Raw genomic sequence first — 24,133 nt, 5'->3', positions numbered from 1 at the left:
TGAAAAAACTTCAGTGCCCCAGATTCACTGGATGACTCAAATGAAAACCAAACTTCACAGACATTCCTTATAAAAAAGGGCATTTCTTAGAAGAAGAACCATTTTTGGTTCCCCAACATTTTAAGAACCATGTAAAAGGTTCTTCACGGAACACCAGATGCCAAAAAAAGAACCCTAAAACCCATTCTAAGAGTGTAGATCTGAAATAAAAAACAACATAGAACCATCTTTAAAATGAGACTTTATTGAAGGACAGAGGAAACGCTGCAGCGATCAACACGCAAGTCCCCCAGTCCCCCAACATCATCCGTCATAGTGCGTAGTGAAATGAGCACAGGTTACAGGTCAGACCGTGTGGAAGAAGCTTTCGAACACTGACTGGCTCACGTGTGTGATGCTCATCTTCAGTACTGTTGAGCCAGCTGTCAGTCTTGTCAATAAGTTAAGATGAATATAAATATTTCTGAGAACCTCAAACATTTTGTTTATTCAAGGGTCTCGGAGCAAAAGGCGGTCATAAAATTACAATACTTTGTGACGGTACATTGGACTTGATTAAAAGTTCTAGCAAAGTATGTGTATATGATTTTATATAAGGCATTATATGTATTATATTCAAAGGCTAATATACATCCTAAATTCAATTTTAAGAGGTAGACAATGCAGTTTTTGTTCTGACAACATACCACACATCTTTTTAAAGGTGTGATCAGCTGCAGTACTACATTTAGCCACAAGGGAACACAATCCAACCGTTTTTTTCTTGGTGTCTTGTGCTACTTACTATGCACATCAGCCAAAAATAAATACAAATAATAATAATCACTGTGCGGGATTGCATATTTCTCATACTTCCAATGGATCCTTTTTGCATAAATGACACTACAACATAATGTAAGCATATTAAGGCAATGAACAGCTTGGACATCACATAATAAATATTAAAAATGGATTTGAAACGATCAGACTATAGTTTTGCAGTCGCCAGTCTCTCACAGCTTTATCAGTCTCTTCCTTACAAGGTGAGTGTTGTCTCTCGAAGGTGGAACAGGTAAGAGCAGTCAACAGTGAGCACAGATGTATATTAGCTGTCTCTGTGTTACCAGAGGACCGGACAGTCAAAGTTACTGAATCCAGGCTCTTTCCTTAACTCCCAGTAAGTGTTGTTGCTCACCCAGGTGTCATCTTTGGACTTTCTGTTGGTGATTAAGCAGACAATAGTTTTAACAACTAACTGGATTTGTTTATGCACTGTATTTTTCTTTAAAAGACATTAAGTAGGGTAGTTTGTTCATACTGGAAGAATCGAGGTTGATGTGTCATGTGGTTGTCCTCCAGGACTCTGCGTCTCTCTCGCTGCAGCTGTTCGATCCTCTGCTTCTGTACCTCTGCAGATTCAACGTCCCCTTCCTCCAGTAACCTGCACACACAAACAGTCTCAAATGAAACGAACCGGTCCTTGAGTAACATGACTGATGCATCTGAGCTGATGGTTCTGTGTGGTTTCATCAGCCGTGTCTCCAACTGTGTATGTCAAAATTACTCGTAGCATGGTTTTTCTACAATATCAGTAGTTTTTGTCTTGCGTCGTTATGCAAGTTGCAAAATTCTTACAATGGCAACAGCTCATCTCATCTCATCTCATCAATATTAATTGGATCATAGTTATTAGTGTGCACTCAAATAACTTAATATTTACGGCATATAATTATTAATAATCACATTTTAGTTTCTTCTGAGATACTGAAATATCAAAGCATTGCTAAGTGTTTCATTGGTATCGATTTTATCTGCTGCAATATTATTAAATCAAACATATATTAAAACGAATACAATTATTTTTATTAATTGAAAAAAACAATTTTAATGAAAAAAAATCATAAAAATTAGAAATGTTGTCTTGGCAACTAACGGAAAAAAAGTTTAAGTACTAAAATTACTAAAACTAAAAAATGAATTAAAGCTAAATAGTGATATTTTGAAAAATAAAAACAAATAAAATGACAAAAGCACAAAGCAAAACTACCCAAAACTTAAACTTACATTTTAAAATTAAAATGTTAAAATAAAAAAATGTAAATAAGAAAATACAAATAAAACATTAGAAATGATAATAAATACTAATATAGTATATAAATAATACAAAAATAACATTGATCTACTTCCCACTGGAAATTCTGACTCTAAATAAATCAAGGTCAAGACAGTTTTTAATATTTAATTTAGTTTTAATTATTTATTTTATTTGGTAAAGGTTTCATTTATTCTAACATTGTTAATTTTAGTTTATTTTAAATTTATTTAGGCCAAAGTTGCACCAACTGGTATAATTTTAAAATGTTTAACAGCATTACAGTGTAATTTTTCATTTCAGCATTTTCATTTTCAAATTGTGTATATATGTATATATTATGCATAAGAAGCTAAAAGTAAATTTAATTGATATATATATATATATATGTATGTATAATATTCAATTCAATTCAAATAATTAGGTCTAATAGTTCTAATTCTGTTATATAAGCTTTCATTGGACCAAACAATCCAATGTAAGTTTTACCTCTGGTCGAGTCGTAGTCTGCTGTCTGTGGGTGGAAGAAGTGGTTTGGTAGGAGGATCGAGCTCATTGAGCTCCATAGCAAACTTAGTGAAACCGTAGTACTGCTCATAGTCAGGAGGCATGGGATCTGTACACATTAACATACACAAATAAAGGCTAAAGCAAAACTGTTTTCATTTAAGTACATTCTGAGTCTGGGAACTACATCAGCCAGCGGGCAGCAGAAAAATGTGGCACATGTGAAAAAGAGGGCAGGCTCTGTGTGTGTGTGTGATTCGTACTCATCCTCCAGATGCAGGTAGCAGAGGGTGGGCTGCCGCAGTACATCCCCTCATGCCATTTCCCAAACAGCTTGTGCACGACTTTCCCTTTATGATCTGTGACAGCTCCCTCCACCTCGTTCATGCTGGAGCTCCAGTACTTCGCCTGTGAAGGACACAAACATGTCTGATCCGAGCACTCCTGAACAAAGAAGTGTTTACATATTTACACGAGACCAGCTGGGTTAATTATAGTGATACTGAACGAATGAGTGAAAACACAGAATTAATTCACCACCAAGGTATCACTAAAGTGGCGTTATAATGAACTTTGCTATTTAACAGCAAGGTCAGATGAAGGAGATCTCCAGCAGATGTCATACTTGAGTCAGTCGGTCTTTTTCCCAATGGACAAAATGGACAAAAAGCAGAGGCAGCTGACCTTGACGAAGGTGACTTTACACTGGCATTTTTCACTGTTGGTGTTTTTGATGGAGATCTCTCCGTAGTGCTCGATCCAGCGCTGCCCACTCAGAATGTTGTGAATACATGATGTCACTTTATTCCATTCATAGTGATCTCCAAAGCTGAAGGTGAGAGGAAAGTGTGAGCGTGTGTCTACCGTAAATGCATATTCACTAGAACCAGCCAGACTGATATATATTGTCATTCTGAGATGACTGGATGATAAACATACTAGGTTATCTGAATAACACAAGGCTTAGTTATTAGTGTTAGTTAACACACACCTGTAGTTTTGTAGGGTTTCAGAAAGTACAGTCATTAGTAATGTAACTAATTAGTAGCACTGACCATTTTTGAAAAATGTATACGTTTTCATTAGAGTTATATAATTAAATGTATAACTGTAGTAATCATATTTTGCAAGTAAAAACAATTGAACTGGATGACACCTGAGACACGGCTGGAGCCTGAAACTGCAGACTGGAATGTGTGTGAATTTAATAAAGCGATAAAATCTTACCCAGGGAGAACCAGATGCGTTGTTCCAACAGGTACGATCTCCATGGACTTTCCCCAAAACTTATTCCTCCACCTCACATCTAAAATCAGTCACATATAACACACTTAGCTTCATATCTGCAGACATTAGCTGGTTTAAACTGACTAAAACTAAGCCTGGTGTGACTTTACCTTGCCAAAAGATGAAGTTTTTCGATTCGGCATGACATGCTGAAATTGGGGGGTGGTGGCTGACCTGAAGGACAAAAGCAGAGCAGCTGTGAGAGCCGTATACACATCTTCATACATCTGCTCACAATTACAGCGTACACAGAGCTTCCTACCTGCTCCGCCACGAAACAAAAGCCTTTGTCTGGACGATCACACTCGTAGGTCTCACCCAACACTGGATTGAAGGGTTTTCCTCCTGCTCTGTAGTAACTGGAAGCATAGCCGGACACAGCAAATGTAGCAATGTACACCTATAAACAGAACACAGCACATCTAGTTAGTTTTGAATGTTGCCCATTTCATGAGACTCCTTATTAAAGGGATAGTAAGTTCATCCAAAAATGTAAATCTGCTGAAAATTTACTCAAAGATGTATAGTGAATAAAGTTGTTTCACATTGGAACAGATTTGGTGAAATTTAGCATTACATCACTTGTTCACCAATGGATCCTCTGCAGTGAATGGGTGCCGTCAGAATGGGAGTCCAAACAACTGATAAAAAACAACTGATAAAAACATCACAACAATCCACAAGTAATCCACACGACTCCAGTCCATCGACTAACATTTTGTGAAGTGAAGGACTGCATGTTTGTGAGAAATAAATCCATCATCAAGTCCATAATCTATAATAAAGCTTCCTCCAGTAAAAATATCCATCCCCTGTTGTCCTCTCACATCAAAATCCAACAAAATATTTGTTTAGGACTGTTTAAGTCTTGTTTAGCTTGTAAACAGTGCGTGATCCCTGCATGTTGCTCTCCGGATTCAGATGAGATGATTGGAGAAAGCAATATTATGAATAGAGGACTTATATTTTAGCCAGAAGCAACATTTTTTATTTAAAAATGTCTTTACTAGAGGATAGTCATGTAGATTACTTTTGAATTATTGTGATGTTTTTATCAGCTGTTTGGACTCTCATTCTGACGGCACCCATTCACTGCAGAGGATCCACTGGTGAGCAAGTGATGTAATGCTACATTACACCAAATCTGTTCTGATGAAGAAACAAACTCATCTACATTTTGAAATGCCTGAGGGTGACTACATTTACATTTTTAGGTGAACTGTTTCTTTAAGGCTTTGTTGAAATGACATTGTCACTGATCTGTCAGGCATGTGAAACTGAATTCATAACTTATGTTATTTACACAATCAGGCATGAAACTAAATATTCATCAAAACATATAGTCTGGACTTGTTTTTGTCTATAGGGAATAGAATGGTTTCTGAAAATTGTAGACCTTAATGTGACTTTACATTTGATAGTGGAGGACAAGTCCTCGTCTGAAACACCTCCAGCACGCCGGAGGCTTTTTGACAGGCATATGAAAGCTGAAAGTCAAGTTCACCCACGAGAGCATCTCAAAATATCCCAATAGTAATGTATTTGCTATTATTGCTGTAACCTTTCTTATATTCATCTTACCTGGCAATAAATGACTGTGATGACCAAAGAGCTCTAGTTCACCTTCATTTCCATTCAATACCAGAAACATTTTCTTTAGTCAATCAACGGAGCGAAAATCTGGCCTATGTGACATCAGCTCAAATTGAAAATCATCGGAGGTGAAGAATGATTTCTGAACATTAATCATGCTCTCATGAGTAACAGTGGATCCCAGGATCATCAGCCTGGATCAGACAGGCTTTCAAAAGAATCACTCTACTCCTAGACAATCACATCACAATCACATCAGGCTAATAAACTCTAACGCACTGTGACATCATAAGTCTGACTGTGTGTGTGTGTCTGTGAATGTTACATTATAAATAGCAAAAAATATAATATACAATGTCATGATAATTGTACCATTAATATAATATTATTGTAAAAATAATATTTTAATAAGGTATTATTATTATTATTTTAACATAATAAAATGCCAACTTGAATATTGAATATGAAAGTGAGAATATCACAACACTAACAATATGCAATACCCAAATTATATATATTAATATAAAAATACAATATAGTATTGTAATATTTTATTATGCATAATTTGATATTTCTTTAATGTTATATTATTGTAACATAATAGGGTTTTAAATTGAACATGACAATATATTTTTGAATATTATTAAGCAATAAGGATATATTTCTCTAATTTCTTCACTTTCATGTGATATTCTAAGGAAGGGCATTTAAAGCTGAGAGCATTTATTTCACATAATGAAATAGTTATTAATTTCTGTTGTGGCCCTTATAGTTTTTATGCTTGCATTATGCTTTTTATGCAGATCTTCAGCTCTCATCTCTTCTTCAGTCATATTTCGTTACATTAGCTTTGTATGGACATGCAAATGTGACCATAAAGTGAAATCAGTACGCTTTGCATTCACAAATGCCTCTTGAGAATTCATATTTGCACCAAAAATGTGCCAAAACACATTTCTTGGCATTTCTAGCATTGACTATTCATAGTTGTTTTTATGTGAAAGTGCATCATTGACTTTGATTAGCTCAGATAACAATGTATGTTTATGCATGTTTGAATCCAAACACTTAACATATGCAGATAGGTTTGTGCAATTTGGTGACCTCTTCCTACCATGCGCTCAAACGGGTCCTGTGTGTGTGCAGCCTTGTCCAGCAGCTCGCTGTACTCCAGTTCCTCACACAGTCTCTGCAGTGTGTTGAGCGGCTCGTTGAGTTGAACAGGCATGGCTACTTTAGACAGGTCCTTCCCGATGTTGTTCTTCAGGATGTTCCACAGGCTGATGTTGCTGGTATTGGGACTGGGGGAGGGAAGACAAGACCGCCGCTGATCTTGAGAACCACCGTTCTCTACACAGCCTAAAAAGAAAAGAAAAAAATGCTTGTGGATCAATTCCAGCCATGTCTCTGGAAGTTTCAGTTCAGGAAAACAGGAAACAGTTTTCCGAACACACCAAATTCCTCATCCAGCTATAAAACAGCTGTCAAATGTAGATTCTCACTGGATCTTTGAAATAACATTGGAATGACTTGAGGAAAAATGTGGCCTACCCACCTGTATTGAGTCTCTCATTCTCCACCTCGTTGCTGAAGTTATCCATAGACACGTTGTCGCTGATGTCACTGATATATGAGTCATCTTCCGAAGGCTAGCAGGAAACCACACATCATCATTACAGGTGTTTGGGCTCTTTGACAATATCAATGTATCATAGCTAGTCTACTGACCATCTCCATGTGCATCTCTCTGCACCCTCTAATAAACCACATGATCAAAACCGTAAAGATAGAGCAGGTTTCAGTGTGCCTGTGTGTCCATCACTCAAATGCAGAAGATGAAGAAGCCTAATTCTGCATTAAGTATTTTTAGAGAGAAGCAGTTATTTCAATTTTCATATTACTTCTGCTACAGGAGACGCTTGAGCAGGTCGGCATCAATGTGAGGCAGAAAGGCAGAAATTAAGTTCGAGTGAGAAAGCATACTAGATCCGTAGCACTTACTACATACTTAGTATAATTAGTCTCTTCCTCTGTCTCTTAACAGGGTGTTCGGTTCAGTGTCTGCCTGAGGTCTATTGGATGATTTGCTAGAGCTAGGTGAAATGTGTCAGTCTGTGGAGCACTTTAAAAACCCTGACACTGTACTATAACCGAACTCTGTTCTACATACTTCCATTGTTCGACTCATGTAGGTCACATCTGGTGCCCAGCTTTACCCCCACTGCATTGACACTTAGAGTAGCACATTTATGGGACTGAAGGAAAAGAGGGGATTTTATTCTCACCTCATTTTCTGAAGAGCTAGCTGACAGCAGCACTTCCTGTGCATCAAAAAACTCTGATAGAGATTCTGTAATGGAAGCTCTGCTCTCATTGGACGCCTGGTGAACAAGAGGACGGGAACCATCGCAGGAGTCTTGCTTCTGTTTGAAGAAAAGGCATGGTTTCAAGACACATAGTGCCGAACATCACAGAAAAAAAAATGTGGACATACTTGACCCCAAAAGAAAAAAAGCAAATTACATTACATTACTTATATAATTAGTTCTATAATTATATATATAATTCAATTTTTTTTAAACATTCAATGTTTTTTTTTCATGACAATTAAGCACACTATCCTACAAACTTGTCATAGCTGTTACATGCAAAAAATACTCCTAACTAATATAACAAAGTAATAACTCTCTCTCTCTCTCTCTCTCTCTATATATATATATATATATATATATATATATATATATATATATATATATATATATATATATAGTGATAACCATTTTTTAAATGTACATTGCAATACTTTATTTGTTTTAAGACAACTTTGAGTCAGGTATCAACTGAGGCTTTACACATGATATTATGGTTTTGTATATATATTTAGCCTTTTTCCCAAATCACACTTTTAACATGGTAAATTGACTATGCATGCATAAATAAACTATGGATAGACAAAAGCTATAACAAATAAACTTGAACTACAGTAATAAAAGTGAATGTAAAACTAAAATGGTAATAACGCAGTAATGATCAATGCATTTAAATGTTTGCACAGTCACTAATTTATGAAGACCGCATCGATCAATTATGTTTTAAAATATGGTTTTAGTTGGAAAAAAAGTTTTGACTGTTTTATTAGATCACGTTCCACTGGGTCAAAACTGATCTGCAAAATCTCTGAGCTGGTTTTGAATTAATTGTGAGGGAATTATTAAATGCCACCATCATGTTTTAGAGTAAGAGTAATGAGAATGAGATTTTAAACACCGCTATAAGAGTTATGATTTTTATACATTACAGTGGGCCATGGAGATCTGTTATTATGCACCAAATTGCATTGACAATCCTAATAGAAATATATCACTGGTCTTAAAATATGCTTAATTTTAATTCTTACTTGTTTATTTTCATGTTGAGATTAAATATTTACCAGATATTTCTTGGCAGCTTTCATGAGAGTCACCTCATTAGCTCATGTATGAAGCAAAAAGGACACAACATCCCAACAGATGATAAAAAAAATGAAGAACGAGGGAGAATATTTCTTATCAGCCCAAGACAAAGTAAAAAAAGAAAAACAATCAGCAAACTTGTTTTTAATCATGACTAGTAATGAAGCAGTCAGACAAAAAGGAAAAGACAGCTTGCAGAGCTTTACAAGCTAATTAGCGTAAAAGCATTATGTTGACTAGAATATCAATTAGGGAAGTTGGTTATTAATGAAGCAATTCCACAGGAACACATCACAGATAGCATGTGAAGTGTGGGTGCTGTATATGCAAGTTTGTTTGAGAGTAAACTATCCAGAGACATGATTAACTGACTCAGCCTCTCTATAGAGTATATGCGTATTCAATTAGCATAAATCAACTTAAGCCATGGGTTTTATCCCGAGGTAACAGCAACTATTCGGTTGACAAATCTTACACTAATTCTTTCTACAATAGTGAATTCTCCACAAGTAAATAATGAGCTATGACTAATGAAAAGTATGGTTTGTGGCAGCTGTAGAAATGATCCCGTCTTGATAAAGGCGCTGATGATAGCACATTTCCCAGACCCACCTGCAGGGGGCCAGGGCTGAGGTTTATATGGACAGAGGGCTCAGAGATGTGCGACTCAGTGTGGATCTTGCACAGACGCTCTTGCAGCTCAGCGTTCTGTATTACAGCCTGCAAAAGCAACCAGCAGATACTCACATGGCATCCACACAGAGCTCCTAACTATTAAAACTGAAAAGAATTATTACAGGTAATTATTTATTCAGGGGCAATTCACAAAGAATGTATTTTTCCATTCCACTGCGCTGACCACTTGCGTCTTTTGCAGCATCTTGTGCATGACATGGCATAAACAAATTTGGGTGATTATGATTTAAAAACTGCGCTTTGAGACATTGCACCCCCCCACCCCATTCCACTGCATTTGGAAATACATTCTTAAATCTCACACTTATTCAAATGTGGTGTGTATATATGTGGCAACATTTTTCATGTAGATTACATTAAATGGGTTTGCTTCTTTAGATTTTCATAACTGATGAGGTTTGTGGATCGTAACTCTCAAGTATGAATAAAGGGTGTTACAATTATATTTATTACTGACGATAACTGTGATTATAAAAAAATCAAGTACTAATATCCCGTTAATATTACACTTACAGTAATACTGTAAATAATCCAGCACCAGTAATTTGGTTCACTCAAAACATAGGTTTGGATATTCTCTCTATCTACTACTGCCGCACAAAATCATGTTGGAGGAGATGACAGGCGAAGGCAAACATGATTCATTGGTCAAACAAAAGAAAACAAAGATGAATTAGATACATTTTCACCCCCCCAAAAAATCTATTGATACACCTAGCAATATGTTTTTTTATTACAGTGAATTGCAGTAATATTGTTATTGTGATTCTCTTAGCCTCAATAAATGTGCATCATAAATCTGATAACATGACAGCCCTGATTTGAATATGTAAAAGTGAATTTGAGATTTAAACAGCCAAAATGAGAATGTCAATGAAGAAGGTTTGATTTTTCAGGTACTACTTTTTGTCTTTTTTAGAGCTTGACAGCCCTGATTTTGCGGTAGACTATTCCTTTAAAATACTTGAGCAAAACATAAAGTTCAGCAGTTCAAAGTTACTACTAGAGACAAAACGTGACCAGTTAGGATGGAGCTGGACTTTGAGTTTCAGACAGATTTCCCTGCAGTTGTGACAGATAACAGATGTTCGTTGGGCGTTTATTCTCAGAAGTGTTAGAGTGGGGGTCTGCTTCACAATAACGTGACTCACTGAGGAAAATTAGTCATAATTCAGTGTTACAGCGCTCGATTTAGCACAGACTGTTATTAGCATGTGCAAATAGTTGCTGGGAGGGTCAACGCTATTGTTCACAAGATTCCTTAGAAGCTCGACAAACTCATTATACTACAATAGCACTTCCACAGGTAATTCTCTGCACTTTATTAGAAGGCACGTCTAAATATTGTCTTTGGCCATTTAATTAATTGATATAGGAGCTGCGTGTTTACAAAAGCACCGAACAAGAGCTCAGGATGCATGCAATGCTTTCAAGTGAAACAGTATTTAGGCAAGAAACTGAAATATTGTTAGTAAATCGTGTTGAGCTTGAGGAAATGCACAGAGAGGAAATGTGTGTGTGTGTTGGTGAGCGTACAGCAGACAGGGCATTCTTCAGTCCCAAAAGCTGGGCCGAGGGGGCAGGACAAGACTCGTGCTCCAGCATCTGTTTAAGTCTCTCTTTCTCTGTCGTCAGCATGCACAGGGCTGATTTCATGGTTGTATGAACTGGAAACAAACACATTAAGAAAAGAGTTAAGCATTATTTAAGGAATATATAAGGACAAATCCTTTTCATGCATGATTTATTCAAACATGATTTATGATACACAATCTGCTTGTTATTAAAGGGAGTTTACATATTCATGCAATGCCTTATAATCTCTGAGTCATCTCTGAGAAGAAAAATGTGTATTGTAGTCTCCACTTTCATTCTAGCAGGAGTGTAAAGGCGGTTTCTCACGGCTTGCAATTGATTACCGTATGTATACACTTGAGTTCAAAAGTTCAGGGTTTAGGTCATTACTTTTGAAAGAAATTAATACATATATTCAGCAAGGATGCATGAAACTGATCACAGTAAAGGATTCATTAAAGTGTCAGTAAAGACTTAAATTTTTACCAAATATTTCAAATAAATGCAGTTCTTTTGAACATTTGTGTCATCAAAATGTTTTAAATATTTGATATAAAATAAAAAAAAATTTAATCACATGCTTTAATGTATATACTTTGATCCAATAAAGAGAAACTGTAAAGTATTCAAAATCTTTACCAAGAGTTGGGCAGTTTTAGTAACTAAAAACGCAGGACATCTCAGACACTGTAATGGTAAACCCTTTCATTTTTATTTAGTTTAGTGTAGATTTCATCACTCCACAAAACCACACATTGGGTCTCATTCATGAAACACGAGCAGAACGAATTTTTGTGTAAATCGCGTGTAAAGTGGCTTAGGCGTAAATTTTCGGATTCATTAAAACGTTCGTATTTTCCAAATGTTAGTTGGTACGAAAGAAATCTACACCTGCTCCCAGCCACTCGTAAATAGTGCGTTTAACATCTGAACATTTTGCTCATTAATACGGCTGCATTTTAATTCACCTTAATCGGGTACATATTTACACAGCATTTTGAAAAAAATATTATCTATATTAATTACATACGGTTTTTCTTTTAACTTTTATTATGAGAGCCAGTAATAGGATCTGTAATATGCTGCCAAACTTCCTTTTTTAGGACCTGATACGCCACTAGTACACTTGAAAATAAAATGTGGCATTTTGAATGAACTTCTGATCATTAAACTTCAATTTCTGCAGCTGAGAAATGTTTCTTTTTCAGTCGCTTTTGAGAAGACATGTTGAAATCCTTCGTTTGGTGTCATAATATGATCATATATAGCTCATATATAGTTGTCAGTCGGATTTAATAGACGGGATTTATGGTAATTGAGAGTGAGCGTGCACGCGCGTCCCATTTACGACTGATTGGAATTCATTAACACACACATTTCACTATCACATCTGACGTTTACGAAGTTTTTGTGAATCAGGAGAAGAGTTTTCGGGAAGTTCTCTTTACGCGCAGATAATTCAGATATTTACTCGTATATTTATGAATGTTTCATGAATGAGACCCATTGATTTAAAGCTGTGTATCATGTGTCTTGTAGTAGTGGTTATATTTCTCTCTAGCCTTAATTGGCAACTTTAGAAACAACATCACAGAGCCACCACTTAAAAACAGGTATATTGTACTGTACAACAGAAGTTTGATTATTTGCATGTCACTGATGTTGCCTAATTTACAATGACCTACCACCTGCAGTAAATAATGGCTTTTCAATTTCAATTCACGCCAGATTTGCAGGTCTGGAGCCACCAAATCCTTTGAATGGATATCAAAAGACTACCATTTGCATGAAACGCTGTGCTGGTATCACTACCACTTATTCACTGGCTTATTCACCTAGATACACAACATTTGGTTATCAGTATTCACTAGAAATACCATATTAATCCATAATGTAGAACAGCACCAAACCAGTAAAATACTCCAGGAACTAGCATGGAAACTCATGCAGATCTAAGTGTTTTAGTATATTATTCTTGCTGGTTGGCTTACCTAGAGAGGTCTTAAAATTGTCCAATCAAACCTTTTGACTACTAAGGGACCAGCTGGGTGATTTCTCTGACAATGACGATACTGATTTTCATGCAGATAAAGTGCATAAAACCATTTGAAATCAACATCTGTCACATTCTCCCGAGTTTTAGCTGTTCCCTCTGCAATTTCCTCCTGATGACATGTATTTTATCCGCAAATAGGACATTCTGAACCAAAAATGTGGGATTTAGGGGTGAATGATGAGGTATAATTTGTCACATAGGATAAATGGTGCAGTGATAAATGGTGGTTCTAGTGATACATCACTAAAAGTACTTTTCTGTAGCAGAACTCACGGTTGTTTGCGACACGGCAGAAGTCTTCCTGCAGTTTGGATACATCTATAGGTGAGTCTAAAGTTTCATGGTATGGCTTCTCATTGGTCAGGTCTGCTAAAGAAAGGTTGGGATTGGACGCATGGAGACGGAAAGAGCCTGCTGAGATACAGCTCGGAACCTTCAAAATATTAGGAGAAAAACCAGGTCAACAGTCAGTGATGGTGCTATTCATTTTGGCATGAGATAAATGGCTTGGGGAAAACATGATAGGTTTCTAAGTTTCTCTTGCATGCAGTAAAACTAACTAATGGTCCTTTGTGTAATACTTAAGAGACAATAAAACGAGGCGTAACTATCATTGTCATCACACTATTCATGCATGTAATACATCAGCAAATCAGCTCTATAAAACATTATGTTAACATTAAAAATGCATGGCGCTCCAGTAATTTGAAGTATTCATGAAGTGATTAATAACTGCCGTGTGAGCTACAAAAAAAAAGCCTTTTTAAAACTGGTTTTATGTTTTAATATCTGCAAGTAGAAGGTCACGGATCACCTGAAGGGTTGTTTTGTTGTCTTTCCCGTAATTCTTGGGACGCCATTTTCTGGGATGTCTCTTCTCTTTTTTGGGGCTGTCGTATGTTGACGCCTATACAGAATGAAAGATACTGAAACTCAGTATTTATTTATTTTTTAATTCCTATCATTCCCCTAAAACATACAGAAAACATTTTAATCAACTAAAATAGATTCGTTGTACACATTCACAATATATATGCACAATGTCTCGGTTTAATGGTTAGAGAGTTAACCCGAAGGTTGTGGGTTTGAGTCTCAGATCGGTGAACCCCCAGCTGCTTCCTAAGTACCACAGCAATATGGCTGTGGCAATATGGCAATATGGAAATGTAATTGTGCAAGCTCGTTTCCCCATATTTTTACATTTAGATAGCTTTGCTATCATCTAACACTCATCTAGCAAATTTATATTTAAACACTAGTAATTTAACAACTAATGTTCTTAAGCAAATCTTGAAATAAATATCAATTTTCATACTATGCAATTTTGTGATGCACAAATTCACGTAACGGTATTAAATACTGGCCATTGGTTATTGGCCATAATATGAAAAGAGTAAAAAGCCAGATGACATGAAAAACAAACCCTGCAAGCTAGCCGAGGACAACATTTACATTCACAGCAGCCAAAGTAAACAGCAGTTGTAATAAAATAAGGCGGGCCATTTGGCAGATGAAAGGACAGCTTTCTGAATCATAGCTCATCTGTAACAGCAGTTATGTGGAATAATTTGATCATGACTATCCTTGTGAAACGGTGGTATCAACTGAATGACTGTTTGTCAGTTAACAGCATCCACAGGCACAGCTGGACCACTGCCTGAGGGACTAAGACTGGCCTTTTCTGAGGGCAGCGGTTTTAAAGTTTTTGTCTAAATTTAAACTTTAGCTCCCTGCATTCTTTCTTATCATGTAGAAGGTTAACTAAAAATATGAATAAGCAATATAGCACATAAATTTATAGTTTTTTTTTTCTAGCTGACTAATGAGTTTATGGATGCAGAATGGTTATTGTGAGGTAAATGTTTGTTATGTTGCATTGTTTCCAGCAGTTTGAAACACTGAATGAGTGGTTACATGAGACGTTTCAGTAAGATGTACTGTATCTTATAACACCTTTTGATGTCCATTCATGTTTATCTCATAATATATTTGTAAACGTTCCACTTGAACAAAGGAGCGAAAGTGAGGGCTCATGCCACATTAAAAAGCACCAATATGTTATGTTTGAATTTAGGTATGAATTTGGCAAAATCTTAAAGCTGATACTTTGTTTATTAAAAGTTAACAGAGCATAAAGCTTACTGTGACTATTGGACAGCAAGTGCGCTACAAATATTATGAAGTTCAGCAATTTACAGAACACAGTATATCTTGATTCAAGTTAAGAAGCCATATCTTCTTGTAATGACAAGAAGCTATATCAGTATCAATTATAAACAAGAATTGTTAATGTCCACGCAGCGGACCTCTTTACTTGATGTAGTTTCAGTTGTGCACAAAATAGACTGCTTTTCTGCACTTTTACTTTGCACGGTGTGCCGTCAACGCTGTTTTTTGCCCGCTAAAACTTTGACGCATCGTCTCAGTTTATTACGTCAACATAACAAAAGATGTGATCACAAAACAAGCAGGGAAAAATGCATTACATGCACATTTTAAAGTTCACTTGCAAATTAATATGTGTGGTCGCAAATGTAACGCCCGTTTCACACATACTCCGTCTGCGGTGCGTATGCGTTGCGTAATTTTTAACGCACCCATGTTAACGGATTCCAGCGTTCACACTGCACGCGTTTTTGTTTTTGCTGTGCTGCATTCGCTGAATTAAAGTGACAGCGCATTGTTCGCGGTAAAAATGAACATGGATTGACACGGAAAAGCAGTCATTTCACAATAAATGTATACTAATCAAAGCCTACTGTGTTTCACAAGCAACACATGAGTTTTGGCTTGATTTAAAACAGGAAAAAGAGCAACTTTAAAGAAACAAGGCAACATTATATATGCACTTTTATAGAGGCAGAAAAACAAAGGTATTTAAGACCTGTTGGATTGCGTGTAATAAAGATTTAAATGCAAAAGGCACGAGAGTCGACTGTTTCTGTAAGTGGTGAGTTTTAATTTTAAATGTTTGTGATATCCTAACAAGAAAAGTAGGCTAATGTTGTGTTTAAATGTGTTGCAGCTTGTTTCAGCAACTTATTATAAAAACCTAGCAGTCAAATGCATGCGTAATACGTTGTTTATATTTGAATTAAAATATGTCTATGAAAGATTGTTACTGTACTGTGATGAAAGAGTATCACAATGCTGAATTTTTTTTTCTTTCTTTTTTTTTACATGCTTTGATATCAAAATAATGGACAGATGTTGTTTTTGTGGCTTAAACCGACGCGGATCAGTAGCGGACTGCAGACGCGTCCTGTGTGAAAGCACAATGAGTCCGTGCTGCTTCAGCACAACATACGTAACACACTCGTACTGCAGACGCACTGCAGATGGATTATATGTGAAACAGGCGTAACTGTTTTAGGCGCAGTCTGATATATGGCTTAACTATAGATTGTTAGCAAAAAGTAAAATATATAATGTACATGTAATTACTTTTATAAGACTGTTATAATTTTGTGTGTGAGTGAGATGTAACCTGCAGAGCGTTGATGGCTGGTGCAGAGTAGGTGCGGTGTAACACCTCCATACTTCTCAACAAGTGATTCAGTTCTAGCAGCTGAGCCTCACATACTGAGAGTTCTGAGAAGACAAAGAACACTGTGCAGTAAAAAGCTGCAGGCACAGCATCTTCAGAGTGAGATGGATTCATAAATTAGTGTGCGTGTACCTTTGGTGCACCTGTCCATGTCATCAGAAGACTGGAGCCAGGCGGTCACCTTGGCCTGGCTGGCAAAAGATGCCGGCCATTGGAGAGAGGACTGCTTTACGAGCGAGGCACGCTACAGAAAATGATTGAGCAGAGAAAGAGAAAGAGAAAATAAATGCAAAAGTACAACCCCAGCTAAGTAAAACAATAATGATATAATAATAATATATGTGGGTGTGTATGTGTAATAAATGGATATACTGTACACTGCTGGACATTGTTAGTGGACAAATTAAACTAGTCACAGTGTGAAACACTTTTTTGAGAGTCTATTTTGTAAAAGTTGCTACAAATTGACAGTTTTTAACATCCTCTCAAAGTTAAAGCACTTGCACAGTCATTATAATTCTTTCTGACATTTATCTTTCCGTCTAAACCCTCTACATGTCCCATGGCATTACCTTTCTGATGGACTGACTGTCAGGTATCGTGGGGGAGGAGGTGAGGGGGTAATGAGGGTGGAAGAGCGTTTTCTCGTGAGGGAACATGGCGATCTCATTCTGCCTGTAAAGTCTGTGGTGACGGAGCTTAGAGACCCATTCATCAAACAGCTCCTGGGACTTGATCTGCAATACACCACAGTTAAAGATTCAGGATAAAGGAAACCTACTCAATCATGATTCAGAAGCTGTTTTCCCTGACGTTGTGCGTGTCTGCACTTTAAAATGGTTTAGATGAAGGTTGACCTCGTGATTTTGTATCCGAAGGACCTGGTTCCCATTCCTGAGATCAAAAGTTCAAAACTCACTTAAATGAGTCTCTTTAAAAGAGGATTCTCTACATGGAAGCAGAATTTCATGTGAGAGTCAAACTCTCTGTTGGGGTTTGTTTCATACTGACATAAAAAATTGCTGCTTCTAGAACTAATATTTGAAGGTTAAGGGTAATACATGCATTGACAATTTGAGTTCAATTCTAAACTGAATTAATGTAATTATTAACTACTGTAATTCTATTTAAATTATAAATACGAGAGCAATTTAAAATGTAAGTGAAATTACACTTCAATTTAATTCAATGCACATTTTGATGCATATACCATCATAATCCTTTCAGTGCTACTTTAAGGCTAAAGCTAACCTTGTGTACCATCATAATGAAACATGTTCCAGTAAAACTGCAGCTAAATTACAGGATGCACCAGTCTCCACTAATGCTTTTCCTGTGACCGCAGAGCATTCTGACTCCGAGGTCAGTCTAATATTATAATTGTTATGATACCTTCAGGTGATAAATGTTTTCTTCGGCGTCCAGATCAATGCACTTGGAATTCTTCTTAATGGCCATAACGGACAACCCCACATCAATGCAGCCATGGAGCTTCCCTTTCTCGACCTGCACACAGCACAGACAGGAGGTTTAACCCATAAATATCACTGCTACCTTGTCAACAGATGCCACTTTGTTGCAACATACTTAAATTACTACTGAGTAAATATGTTTCTCCTGGTTAAGCCTCAAATGAATCTAGATTCAAATTGAATTCTTGGCTCTTGTGCTTTTCCACAAATAAGGAAATCTACTGCATGCTTTCAAAAATACAACAGAGTGAGACAGCCCTAGTCATCTCATCTTACTGTGGCTATTTCACAGGTTTACATGAATGGCATAAAAGTAGGGATGAGAAATGTGAAGAATTTACGGATTTGGTTACATTAATGAAACTTTCAGTATTTATAAGGATAAATATTTAAAAAAGAATGACATTTACATTGCCAGTTACATTTAATAATAAAATTAAATACAATACTTGCAAAAAATACATATAATCAGACTTTTTAACCTGAATAAATGCAATCCAACAATAGTCCTTAATGATATATAAAAAATATATATGTAGTAAATATGCATGTACTATGTGGTTTTAGAAATAGTACTGACAAAACAAATGATGTGTATCTTTAACTACACTGACATATAACTGACCAGTCAATAACTACTGTACACTGATTAGATAAAATATTACATAAAAATAACTTGCTCATAAGAGTCATTTATTCTGTAATCTGACTAAATTCTGAATTTGTAAGCATACAGCGCTCTGTGAGCATACTGTGCATTCAAAACAGTAAATTTGACAATAGGTGACAGGTTTGCAGAACTTTAAAAGCAAGCGGGCTTCAGCTAATTTCGCTAATGCATAACCGTGTCAAATTCAACTAGTGCTTATCATTTAGAGACCAAAAATATATATGGCAGGTTAAATATGTACTTTCATTATAATTTAATACCCTGGCCCCTTCATGACGCTGTTTAGGACGGCAGACTAGTATGAGGAAAGGCAACCACGCAATGTGGTATAATAGTTTCTGTTCTGAAATTACCGCTTTACATTTGCAAACTATCTGCTGTAGATAATGCTTTCAAACCTTGTGGACATTAACTTTTATTTTACATACCCACAGCTTGATGCTTTTATCAGCAGGAAACATATATTGACAGAAAGACGGAGATTTAGGGCCTCTAAAGATGAAGAGCTCTGTGAAGACTTACATGATGGGGAACTGACCACTAAAAGTCCTGAGTGCTTTAGTTCAATAGACTGAGTGTGTGTGTGTGTGTGTGTGTGTGTGTGTGAGGCCTTTTAGACTCACATCAGCTGCACACTTGGCATACTTCAAAATGCCCTTATCCAGGTAGAAGAATCTCTGTGAAGAAAGAAGCACAGAAACTTGGGTCAGATTTATTTGGTAAAAGATGAATGTCCTGAGTGTGTGTGTATCTCTATGCTTCTTTTCTGTCCATTCTTGTATTTACTCTTTTTGGTTGAAGGGTATTTTTGGAGAACAAACCTTTGAATGGCTTACTTTGTATCTGAACGTCAAACTGGCACAGAAGGAAGTATTTTTGTATCAAAAAATGCTCATTTCATCTTTGTGTTTGTGCACTTCAATTGAACAGAATGAGTGCTTTAACTGTCAGACACACCACACTGAAAAATGTCAAATGTGAAATGACTGTGCCGTTTATTTAAAGCGTGGTTTCTGGTTTAATTCAGTTTGGCTAAAAGCAAAAAGTACTCCTCATTAAATCAAAAAAATTTAAAGAAACAACTTGATTTGCAACTTTACTGGCTACAGACATTAGGGTTTTATTATTTTTTCTGGAGTTTTTGTTGCTGTTAGAACATGACAGGCAAGATGATGCATACTTTTTAAAGATATCACAATAAATATTAAGGTCTTTCTTCTTAGTTTTCATATTATAGCTAATTTAGCTTTTGTTTATGGTGAAATAAGTTATAAAAAGCCCTAAAATTATTAAATAGACCCATAAATTAACATGTTGTCTTGTGTATAAAGAAAATTTGATTAAGTGTGATCTTTATGATCAATTATTTCTGTACTCTGTATGAATGTTTTGTCTGTGAAAATATATATTTTCGATTAATATGAAATCAAAATTTGAATAAATATAATTTGTTTTTTTCAGTGCAGGGTTCATCAGAGTTACTGAATGTGTTCAGACAGGTTAGCATGAATCCGCTCAGTTGCTTTGAGATCTGGAAATCTCTGCACTAATCTAATTATTCCACTTTTTCCATTTCTACTAAAACATAGGTAGAGGAATTGATGCATGACTGTTACCTACATACCTTGTGCCAGCCTTTCATGGGCCACTTCCTCTTCTTCAGCATGTAGCCGGCCTGCTTCTCTGGCTCCTGAACATTGGAAAGACCACCACGCAAACCCTCAATGATCTCCCAGCTGTCCTGTACAATCCAGTTCAATACACATGAACACTGTACAATGAAACTTAATTGACCTACATTTAGTGTTTCTAACTCAATGCCTATAAAAAAAACAGGCATTAATAATAAATGTGTCAACTAGAGACACTGCAGTAGATATAATTAGATGTCTATTATTAGATATGACTGCTTTACATTATTTACACACAAGAAGGATGTGAAAACAGAGATTTAACAAGTCAAGACAAAGTGAGGAAATAACCTGACAGATTAATATGGGATAGGCATTACCATATGATTAATACAAATAGTTGTTTTTTCAATTATATTTCATGATATATGACATAAATATAATTAAATAAAAGATATCAAAGATTTTGGTCATACTTTTATTATTTATTTGTATGATGAATAATGCAGAAATTTGTGGATTTTGATGACAATGGAAAACAAATTGTACAGAAAATGTTTTAGAGGAACATGAAAAATGGAGCTGCTGCAAGCTTATGATTCTTCCGGAACAAGGAAAAAAAAGCTCATTCAGCCATTCAACTTAGTTATAGGTTTAATGCTCCTGCACGCAGAGATAGTCATTCTTTATTTTACTGGAAATATTTGTAAACAAAAGCAGAAGCAAAAGTGAAAATCATGGATTATCTATACAATTCAGAACCAACAAAAACCATATCCTGTATTGTACTGTACTGTATTCTATGTGCATACTCTTAACAACCAAGATTAAATTCAGAGAGAAGAGATATTCTCTTTATTATTTACAGTGCTGACAGATGGGAAAAATGTAGGTCTCATTCTTTCTTTAGCATTCTCTGTCTCTTCCTCAAGGCGAGAACCGCACTGCCCAAATACTCACTAACACTCTCAGCAGTTCACTACATCAATGTCAACTTTTAAAGACACATCTCTATAGCCAAGGACAAAATCCAAACATGCATCAAGAACCACAGAGTGAGACTAATGAAACCAACCTCTCTTACACAGCAACTCAAATCAAAGAGCAACACAACCTTCGAGGAATACTGTGTTGACAGAGAAACAGAGCAGATGATCAACCAACCCTCGTGAAAAAGAAGTACACTTTAGATTACTTTCAAAAAGAGTATGCCCACTAATTACATAAATAATATGAATAATATAAATAATACTGATTGTAGTGTTTTCAGAAATCAATTGCATATTAATAGCAATTTGAAAGAAATATATATACATACATATATACAGGTACTTATAAATACATTAGAATGTCGAGGAAAAGTTCATTTATTTCAATTGTGAAACTCATGTATTAAATAAATTCAATGCACACAGACGTTAAGTACGTTAAGTTTCAACAAATTAGAATACTTCATCAAACCAATAATAAAAAATAAAAAACATTTAGTGAATTGTTGGCTTTCTGGAAAGTAGGTTAATTAACTGTTCATTTATGGTAGGGGCTTGGTAGGGGCTTCTTTTGCTTTAATTACTGCTTCAGCTGAGCGTGGCATGGAGGTGATTTCCTCTTTGAAGTAGTACAAACTCTACACGACATAATTCCATGATGTTGGTATAGTAATGTCTGCCACACAAACAGTAAAACATATCTCAGCTTAGAAGGAGTTATGAGCTTTACACTGCCACAACAAACACCAACAAACTTTGAGTCAAAGAGTCTAGTTACACTGAGTCTACAGCGAATGCAACAGTTCACATCCAGTGTAGACAGCATCACTGATTGTAATCAATAGAACTTCTTTGTATTTTGTTGTAGAGATAGTGTAACATCGGGGAAGTCTGACTGGGGAAGAAATGGATGATCCTGTAGCCACAATCAAAACTTTACTGTTATTTAGGGGTGACCCCGAATAGTCAATGAATCGATGCTTTGATTCGAAGAGCCTGATTCAACTACCGCTCTAACAGTCGAATATGGAGTGTTATTGATTATGCTATTTTGACTATTTTAGAATTACTGGTTTTCTCCCAATAAGTTATTATGATAAATTGCCTGTTATGATAAAGCTATAAGAATCTGAAAAGAAAGAAGCTTCAAATTAATATTTGAAAGTGCGTGAATAAATCCCACTACCCCTATAGATTTATGTTTCACTTTCCATAATCCCTTACCGACAGAAGAGCATCTTGGCGGCAGGGATTTAAAACTCAAGACTCAAACTGACACAGCCAGAGACTGGATTTTTTAGATTAGGTAGGGTACAAGTGATTTCAAAACATTTCAGCCGGTGTATATATATCGTGGATATATTATTTACCTGATATAAGATGTCTTTGGTTCAGTCAAGCGCTTCATTGTAGTACAACGGTGATATCTCTTTAGCGCACAGAACGAGCAGGTCAAACTACAATGCAGAATATTAATAACTTTGACTGGGACTGTTATATACATACTATTATGATGAGAAGACCATTATACTAAAACGCTGTGAATTTTTAGAGTTTAGCTGCTGTGTTTCAGCACATTGTTTCGTGAAGAACGCGTCCACAAAAAGAGTTCATTCAGAGCCCCGCAGATATGTTCATGTGCATTCTGGCTCTTTTTGCAGATAGCCTATAAGTCCTAATATTAAAATTATGTTGTATAAATAACGAAGCGTATTCTATATGAAATTATGAGTTTAATCCCATTGATTAAAAACTTGCTTTCAAATGCGTCACTCTACTGGTCATCTTCAAAACAGAAATGCAGAACATTAACTGCTAACGTTTTAGGCTAACGTTATAATGAGAGCACCATTGTAAAAAAAAAAAAAATTATTAATTAAAAGGATTTGTTATGGTTTCGCCGACGTTAAGTGTTAGCTATCTGTTAATCAAAACATAAAACATTATTTACCCTGTTTATATCTGCAAGGTGTTCATTACACATTTTCCCAGTGTTAACAGTAATTATGGCTGTCCAATGTCTGACTTGACTCAATGTATTTTGCCCCGCCCCCAAACATATGATTTGACTATCAGTCGAATATCAGCAAGATTCTAAAATTCGAATGAAAATCCTTAGTCGGGGACACCCCTACTGTTATTATTGTCTTTCTGTGACATTCTTTGCCAGAAAGATGGTGAATAAAACGAAAGAGACCATGGTTGAAGCTCACTTTGAATGAAATATGTGCATCATCGTGGAAACGGTTCATGGCGTTTGTTGCCAATTGTTGGAAAATCATTTCAGACTTCTCAGACATTCCACGACCCAACAAACACAGATTAGGCATGTTCAGTCGGGTGAAAACAAACTTCAACAAATGCCAACAGGGGATGATCCAACAACTCGTGTTTGTCGGTGTGGTGTGAATTGGCCTTATAATGCTACCAAATGATGAGATTAAAGATTATATACTCATAATCAGGTCGGCGTGTTCATTTGAGGAGAAGGACACCCATCCACCCTCCGGAGCTCACAGCATACTAATGCACACACCTGTAGGTGAACGTAATAGTAATAATAATAATAATAATTCCTTAAATAGCA

General features: G+C 36.1%; 1 protein-coding gene across 4 annotated transcripts in view; it reads right to left on the bottom strand.

The window, feature by feature from the left end:
- Positions 1-228: 228 nt before the first annotated feature.
- The window catches only part of LOC128031049 (oxysterol-binding protein-related protein 3), a 53,641-nt gene continuing 29,736 nt past the window's right edge, over positions 229-24,133 (bottom strand). For 2 of the 4 annotated variants that reach the window (XM_052619261.1, XM_052619262.1), the window contains 21 exons: positions 20,551-20,662; positions 19,550-19,603; positions 18,177-18,290; positions 17,357-17,521; positions 16,917-17,028; positions 16,725-16,828; positions 14,052-14,144; positions 13,511-13,670; positions 11,143-11,273; positions 9,523-9,630; positions 7,744-7,881; positions 7,014-7,107; positions 6,573-6,817; positions 4,128-4,265; positions 3,976-4,039; positions 3,806-3,884; positions 3,263-3,407; positions 2,842-2,986; positions 2,561-2,687; positions 1,298-1,420; positions 229-1,196 (listed from right to left, as the gene is read on the bottom strand). In XM_052619261.1, coding sequence (XP_052475221.1) covers positions 1,100-1,196; positions 1,298-1,420; positions 2,561-2,687; positions 2,842-2,986; positions 3,263-3,407; positions 3,806-3,884; positions 3,976-4,039; positions 4,128-4,265; positions 6,573-6,817; positions 7,014-7,107; positions 7,744-7,881; positions 9,523-9,630; positions 11,143-11,273; positions 13,511-13,670; positions 14,052-14,144; positions 16,725-16,828; positions 16,917-17,028; positions 17,357-17,521; positions 18,177-18,290; positions 19,550-19,603; positions 20,551-20,662 — 2,548 coding nt within the window. In that variant the 3' untranslated portion in view covers positions 229-1,099. Of the gene's footprint in view, positions 1,197-1,297; positions 1,421-2,560; positions 2,688-2,841; positions 2,987-3,262; positions 3,408-3,805; positions 3,885-3,975; positions 4,040-4,127; positions 4,266-6,572; positions 6,818-7,013; positions 7,108-7,743; positions 7,882-9,522; positions 9,631-11,142; positions 11,274-13,510; positions 13,671-14,051; positions 14,145-16,724; positions 16,829-16,916; positions 17,029-17,356; positions 17,522-18,176; positions 18,291-19,549; positions 19,604-20,550; positions 20,668-24,133 lie in introns of all 4 variants that reach the window. The other 2 variants (XM_052619260.1, XM_052619263.1) reach the window with 2 other exon arrangements.

The sequence above is a fragment of the Carassius gibelio genome, chromosome A16 (genome assembly GCF_023724105.1).
Source record: "Carassius gibelio isolate Cgi1373 ecotype wild population from Czech Republic chromosome A16, carGib1.2-hapl.c, whole genome shotgun sequence".
NCBI classification, from domain to species: Eukaryota; Metazoa; Chordata; class Actinopteri; order Cypriniformes; family Cyprinidae; genus Carassius; species Carassius gibelio.
Note: the sequence above shows the minus strand (reverse complement) of the source record. Positions and strands in the feature narration are given on the sequence as shown.